This window comes from Schistocerca gregaria, unplaced genomic scaffold (genome assembly GCF_023897955.1).
Source record: "Schistocerca gregaria isolate iqSchGreg1 unplaced genomic scaffold, iqSchGreg1.2 ptg000875l, whole genome shotgun sequence".
NCBI lineage: Eukaryota > Metazoa > Arthropoda > Insecta > Orthoptera > Acrididae > Schistocerca > Schistocerca gregaria.
Genome location: NW_026062236.1, coordinates 173,254 through 180,857, shown reverse-complemented (window position 1 = coordinate 180,857; position 7,604 = coordinate 173,254). Strand labels below are relative to the sequence as shown.

The window sequence follows — 7,604 nt, the reverse complement described above, 5'->3', positions numbered from 1 at the left end:
ATCAACCTCTTTGTAACTCCATCCACATATACTATCTCTATTATAACTATCCATTCCCACACAACCTCTATCATAACTATTTATCATAATCACTCTATTATCATACTACCCTCCCTTGTTACCCTGTCACTCCACTCTTTCAAACTGTCTTCTATTATATTATTCTATCGTCATGTCTCTTTATTCTATCTTGTATCCTCTATTATCACATTATCTATTCTATCCTATATTATGTTATCCTTTCTGTTTTATTCACTTCATATTCAATCCTCTTTAATATTTTTTTATATTCTCATACCTATGCATATTCTTTTATGCATTATCTCTCCACACATTTACACAATATCATATCTCTTCACACATGCACACAATATCATACATCTCCACACATTTACGCAATATCATACCTCTCCACACGTTTACGTTCTATCCTACTACCGTATTATCCTATCCCACTATCTCAATATCCTTATCATATCACCATACCGCCCCGTCATGTCTACATATTTGATCATCATATTATTACTTCGTCTTTTATATTATCTCATCGTCTATCCTTTATACTATTCACTTCAAGTTCAAACCGTAGCTATATTTTTTTATATATACACCTATTCTTCTGTCATCTCTATTCACACTATCCTATAAATAAATGCTTCGTATTATATCTACACATTCATCACTAACTCATACTATTCAAATATCCTCAACCTCTATTATAATATTATAATATAGGTAGATAAATATACTAATTTATATATATTTTTTAGATATCTTTCATCTAATAATTTAACTGGCAATATTCCAGATTTTAGTAATAATATTAATTTAACACACTTGTATGTTTAACATATAAATATAATATATAATACAATATTCTAATATTCTAAATAAATTCGTTAATATATATATATACATAGGTATCTTTCAGATAATAAGCTATCAGGTAATATTCCAGACTTTAGTAGAAATCATGCCCTGACAAAATTGTATGTTATAGAACAAAAAATATATAAAACAACAGTTATATGATATATTAAATTAATAAAAAATTAATCATTTATTTTTATATATAGAAATATTTCATACAATAAACTATCGGGTAATCTTCCAAGTTTTATCAATAATCGAGCATTATATTTGTTGTATGTATTTTTTAACTTTATATTTTGAATTATATTATAATATCAATTAATAATTTATAACATGATTACAGACATCTATCCAAAAATTATGATTTCACTTATAACTGTCCTGGTGGTAAGGATATAATTAGTCCAGAGCAGATTACAAATCTAATATCTTGGTACACACAATAATTCAAAATAATATATCTATTTAAATATATTACTCTTTTGATTAATATTATAATTTAGTAAACTAGGTAAAATCATATTATCTAAAGGTTGTAACTTTAGTAATATAGTCTTTGATAAATGTGATGTTCATACTGTTCTATCGAATGCAAAGTCTATATACTATATTAGTATAGTCCAGGTATCAATTATAATAATATCTATATCATTATTTATATAAAGCTATTATTTATATAATAAAATATGAGTCAGATAATCTGTCAATAAACATATTGAGTATATAAACAGTTTAATAGTATTATTATTATTTTTTTTTAGATAATATATAAAAAATAAAAGAATATAAATATATAAATAGCATACAAATATATATAGAATAGATATGAATAAATTGAATAACATAACTTACGCGATATATTTAGATAAAACAAACAAAGAAAACACAGGTATTATTATAGAGTTCTTTAATGGTGTCTAAAAATATGTGTAACTTGTTCATTAGAAAGCTGCATGTTTCCTTTGTGCATATAGGCCCTTCTAAAAAAATATATATATTAGATTCAAAGTATCAGATTCAAAATACTAAAAAATGGTACCTCAGTTTTTCTCACGGCATTTACTAGTTATCATAAGAATGAAAAAATGCAGTAGAACTCTTATATATGATGACCAAAGAATCTATGAAATGGTGATCATAAGTACAGGTTCATGCAAATATTCAGAAAATGTCTTGTTTCTAAAAAACAGTACGGAACCTACAATGAAAATAAAAATAATATGAATAATATATAGTTAGTTATAGTAAAGAGATATATATGGTGACAATAAATAATACATATTTTCTTACTATTTTCTCACCATTTTCCCAGTTTAATGGAATTAAAATTTTATTTGATATTAAACGTTTATTAAAAAATATTTAGTATCATTAAAAAGATTAGCATAATAAAATGAAAGGCAACTATACAATCGCAATATTTATAATTTCATTAGCATTGTCAGGTTTTGCAATAGCAGATGAAACGCTGTTTGTTAATGATTTGAAAAGAGTATTTAGAGAAGCATTGTCCAATACTGATTTCTTCCCAGATGATTATTGTGATTCTAAATTTTTTACATGGTAGGTAAAATAAAGAATATATTATTTATTGAATGATATAATATATAGATAGCTGGATTAACTGTAAATCTTTTATATTTAGTAATGATGAAAAAAAAATTATAACTATGTATGTTGATTAAATAATTAGAATAAGATTAGACCTAAAATAATAAAAAATTTATGCATATTAATGTGACTAATAAAGCTATTTAAAGAAAATTCAAAGATATTAATTTAGATGGTATACACATACCACATTCAATATCTACTTTAACTGATTTGGTATCATTGTAAGTATTTTTATGAGAAATTATATAATATGTATATATACATGAATAACACTCTATGTTTATAATGATATAGATATATCAGTAATAGTACAATTATTATAGATGAGCATTTTATGGGCGATTTATATAAATTAAGAAACAGTTTAAAAAGATTGTATGTTAATAAGATGATGACAGATACATTAAATATTTATACTAACAAAAAATTACAGAGAAATTACAAACACTAAATTTGAAACAAATTTAAGATTAGACGGTCTGAATTTGATCTATCTGTATGTATATTAATATAAACGAAAAATAAAATGTATTGTTTTTCTAATGTTGTTATTATAGGAACCTTTCTTGCAATAATATATCACAGAATCTGGATAACATTTCTTTTAGTAAAACCTTAACACATATGTATGTAAATTTTATAAGTTGGTAATTGATATATAAATTTTTGACAAAAATTAAATAGCAGATATATGATTTGAATTTTACAATAACAAAAATCAATAATATTTATATAGTGATTTATCAGACAATAAATTTCATGGTGATATCAAGATATTTAATGACATCCCTGATTTAGAAGTATTGTACGTTGTAAATAAAAAAGTGTAAAAATGATATTATACAGAGACTAATTAATAGTGTATATCGTAAGCTATTTCAAATTTTTTGTAAAATTTAAATACTATAATAAGTATCATAATATAGATATATTAATTTAATTTTTTTTAGACGTCTTTCATTCAATAATTTAACTGGCAATATTCCAAGTTTTAGTAATAATATTAATTTAGCATACTTGTATGTTTAATATAAAACATATTAACTATATGATATAATATTCTAATATAAATAAATTTATCAACCTATGTATAGGGATCTTGCAAGCAATATACTATCGGGCATTATTCCTGATTTTAGTAATAATTATAATCTGAAAGAATTGTATGTATGTTACTTTAAAAATATAATATATGATATATTATTAATTTATATTTATTTTTTAGATATCTCTCACTCAATAATTTAACTGGTAATATTCCAAGTTTTAGTAATAATATTAATTTAAACACACTTGTATGTTTAATATAAAACATATTAACTATATGATATAATATTCTAATATAAATAAATTTATCAACCTATGTATAGGGATCTTGCAATCAATAGACTATCGGGCATTATTCCTGATTTTAGTAATAATTATAATCTGAAAGAATTGTATGTATGTTACTTTAAAAATATAATATATGATATATTATTAATTTATATTTATTTTTTAGATATCTTTCATTCAATAATTTAACTGGCAATATTCCTGATTTTAGTAATAATATTAATTTAGCATACTTGTATGTTTAATATAAAACATATTAACTATATGATATAATATTCTAATATAAATAAATTTATCAACCTATGTATAGGGATCTTGCAAGCAATATACTATCGGGCATTATTCCTGATTTTAGTAATAATTATAATCTGAAAGAATTGTATGTATGTTACTTTAAAAATATAATATATGATATATTATTAATTTATATTTATTTTTTAGATATCTTTCATTCAATAATTTAACTGGCAATATTCCAAGTTTTAGTAATAATATTAATTTAACACACTTGTATGTTTAATATGTAAATATAATATAATACATAATACAATATACTAATAAATAAATTTGATCCCTATACAGGGATCTTTCAAAAAACAATTTATCGGGCACTATTCCAGATTTTAGTAAAAATTACAATCTAATGGGATTGTATGTTATTTATTTTTAAATATATATATTATATAATACAATATTAATGTAAATGATAAATATACTAATTTATATATATTTTTTAGATATCTTTCATCTAATAATTTAACTGGCAATATTCCAGATTTTAGTAATAATATTAATTTAACACACTTGTATGTTTAACATATAAATATAATATATAATACAATATTCTAATATTCTAAATAAATTCGTTAATATATATATATACATAGGTATCTTTCAGATAATAAGCTATCAGGTAATATTCCAGACTTTAGTAGAAATCATGCCCTGACAAAATTGTATGTTATAGAACAAAAAATATATAAAACAACAGTTATATGATATATTAAATTAATAAAAAATTAATCATTTATTTTTATATATAGAAATATTTCATACAATAAACTATCGGGTAATCTTCCAAGTTTTATCAATAATCGAGCATTATATTTGTTGTATGTATTTTTTAACTTTATATTTTGAATTATATTATAATATCAATTAATAATTTATAACATGATTACAGACATCTATCCAAAAATTATGATTTCACTTATAACTGTCCTGGTGGTAAGGATATAATTAGTCCAGAGCAGATTACAAATCTAATATCTTGGTACACACAATAATTCAAAATAATATATCTATTTAAATATATTACTCTTTTGATTAATATTATAATTTAGTAAACTAGGTAAAATCATATTATCTAAAGGTTGTAACTTTAGTAATATAGTCTTTGATAAATGTGATGTTCATACTGTTCTATCGAATGCAAAGTCTATATACTATATTAGTATAGTCCAGGTATCAATTATAATAATATCTATATCATTATTTATATAAAGCTATTATTTATATAATAAAATATGAGTCAGATAATCTGTCAATAAACATATTGAGTATATAAACAGTTTAATAGTATTATTATTATTTTTTTTTAGATAATATATAAAAAATAAAAGAATATAAATATATAAATAGCATACAAATATATATAGAATAGATATGAATAAATTGAATAACATAACTTACGCGATATATTTAGATAAAACAAACAAAGAAAATATAGGTATTATTATATAGTTCTTTATCGATGTCTAAGTATATATTTTACATATATAGATATATTTATAGATTATTGTATGTAGATGATATATTTGTTGATGTATAGTTAAAACAAAATTTTGTAAACAAATGTAAAAAAATAGATGATACAATATTTAAAAGGGGCAGATAAATATAATAAAAATGGTATAGATAAATATAAAAAAGAATTAAAATGATATATATGTCTATAATATTAAAATATAATATTTAAATTAATGTTAAATTTAAGGTTTTATCGATTTAAAAGTGTATTATAGTATAGATTAAAAACTATTTTTATATGCTTTTATCAATTGGTGCAATATTAAATAAATTTTATATGTTATAAGAATATATTAGATATTGAAACATAAATTATATATATATATAGCTAGTTGTATAAGATGAATATATATAATAATGATAATTTTATATTGTGAATATAAAAGATAATAATAAATATTATTATTATAAATTAATAAAGAGAATAGTTATTGTAGATGAGTTATAGATGAGTTATAATTATATATTATATATAATATATAATATGAATAATATATAGTAAAAGATATATTAGATATATATATAGTTACCTGGTTGATCCTGCCAGTAGTTATATGCTTGTCACGATGATTAAGCCATGCAAGTGTAAGTATAAGTTTTTTATTTATAGAAAACGAGACTGCGGACAGCTCAATAGTGCAGTTTAATTAATCTAAGTAATTATAAATTATATGGATAACCGTAGGAAATCTAGGGCTAATACATGATTTATATTAGTTTTGTTAGAAATAAGTGAGTAATAACAAAAAAGTATATAATGTGTGTAAAAACAGGTTATAGAAAGTATGAAAATTGTTTATAATTATTTAAACGAGTAATTACAAGAGAATCTGCCCTATCAACTATGGTAGGTTAGATAGAGGCTAACCTAGGTTATAACGGGTGACGGGGATTTAGAGTTTGATTCCGGAGAGGGAGCCTGAGAAATGGCTACCACTTCCACGGAAGGCAGCAGGCGCGTAAATTACCCAATTGTAAATATTTTCTATAATATATGAATATGCAAATATTATGTATATTATAGGAATGTACAGAGGTAGAGAAATGACGTAAAGGTGATTTTGGTTATACCAAGATATGCTTTAATGATAATGAGTTAAAATAACAATTAGAATATTAAATTGGAGGGCAAGTCTGGTGCCAGCAGCCGCGGTAATTCCAGCTCCAATAGTGTATATTAAAATTGTTGAAGTTAAAAAGTTCGTAGTTGAAGTTTATATTTTTATAGTTTATATTTGATTATTTATAATAATTAGATATAAAATATAGAAAGATTTAATAAATATAATACCTTAATTAAATTATAGTGATTGAAGGAATAATAAGTTTTATACAAAATATGAGTAACAATTAAGGTATATGATAGATTTAATTATATAATGAATGAAAATGATTGGGATTAGATGTATTGGTTGGCTAGAGGTGAAATTCTATGATTCAACCAAGACAAACTAAAGCGAAAGCATTTAATAAGAGTAATTTTGTCAATAAAGAACGAAGGGATAAGGATCGAAGATGATTAGATACCGTCGTAGTTTATCCAGTAAATGATGATAATTAAAGGTTTGATATATATTAAAATATCTAATAGTTCTATATGGATTAGAAGATAAATGTATATATTAAGAATTTTGATGAGAAATCGTTGAATATTTATATTTCTTGGGGGAGTATGTTAGCAAGAATGAAACTTAAAGGAATTGACGGAAGGGCACAACAAGGAGTGGAACTTGCGGCTTAATTTGACTCAACACGGGAAATTTTACCAAGGTAGGATATGAAAAGGATTGACAGATTAATATAATTAGCGAATAAAGGATCTTTCTTGATATCATAAGTGGTGGTGCATGGCCGTTCTTAGTTGGTGGAGTGATTTGTCAGGTTAATTCCGATAACGAACGAGATGATAAAAATATGTTGTATTTTCAGTTATTATATATATATATTATATATATATAATAATGAAAAAATAG

At 22.5% G+C, this 7,604-nt stretch overlaps 1 protein-coding gene across 1 annotated transcript; it reads left to right on the top strand.

The window, feature by feature from the left end:
• Positions 1 to 1,206: 1,206 nt before the first annotated feature.
• On the top strand, positions 1,207 to 5,108 carry LOC126323890 (uncharacterized). The gene is made up of 19 exons (XM_049994804.1): positions 1,207 to 1,260; positions 2,258 to 2,436; positions 2,519 to 2,545; positions 2,634 to 2,708; positions 2,782 to 2,862; positions 2,921 to 2,983; positions 3,045 to 3,113; positions 3,224 to 3,313; positions 3,438 to 3,506; positions 3,582 to 3,650; positions 3,858 to 3,926; positions 3,989 to 4,057; positions 4,133 to 4,201; positions 4,264 to 4,332; positions 4,405 to 4,473; positions 4,560 to 4,628; positions 4,710 to 4,778; positions 4,866 to 4,934; positions 5,006 to 5,108. Exons 1-19 carry the CDS (start codon positions 1,207 to 1,209, stop codon positions 5,106 to 5,108), a joined length of 1,431 nt encoding a protein of 476 aa, XP_049850761.1.
• The last annotated feature ends 2,496 nt before the right edge of the window (positions 5,109 to 7,604 follow it).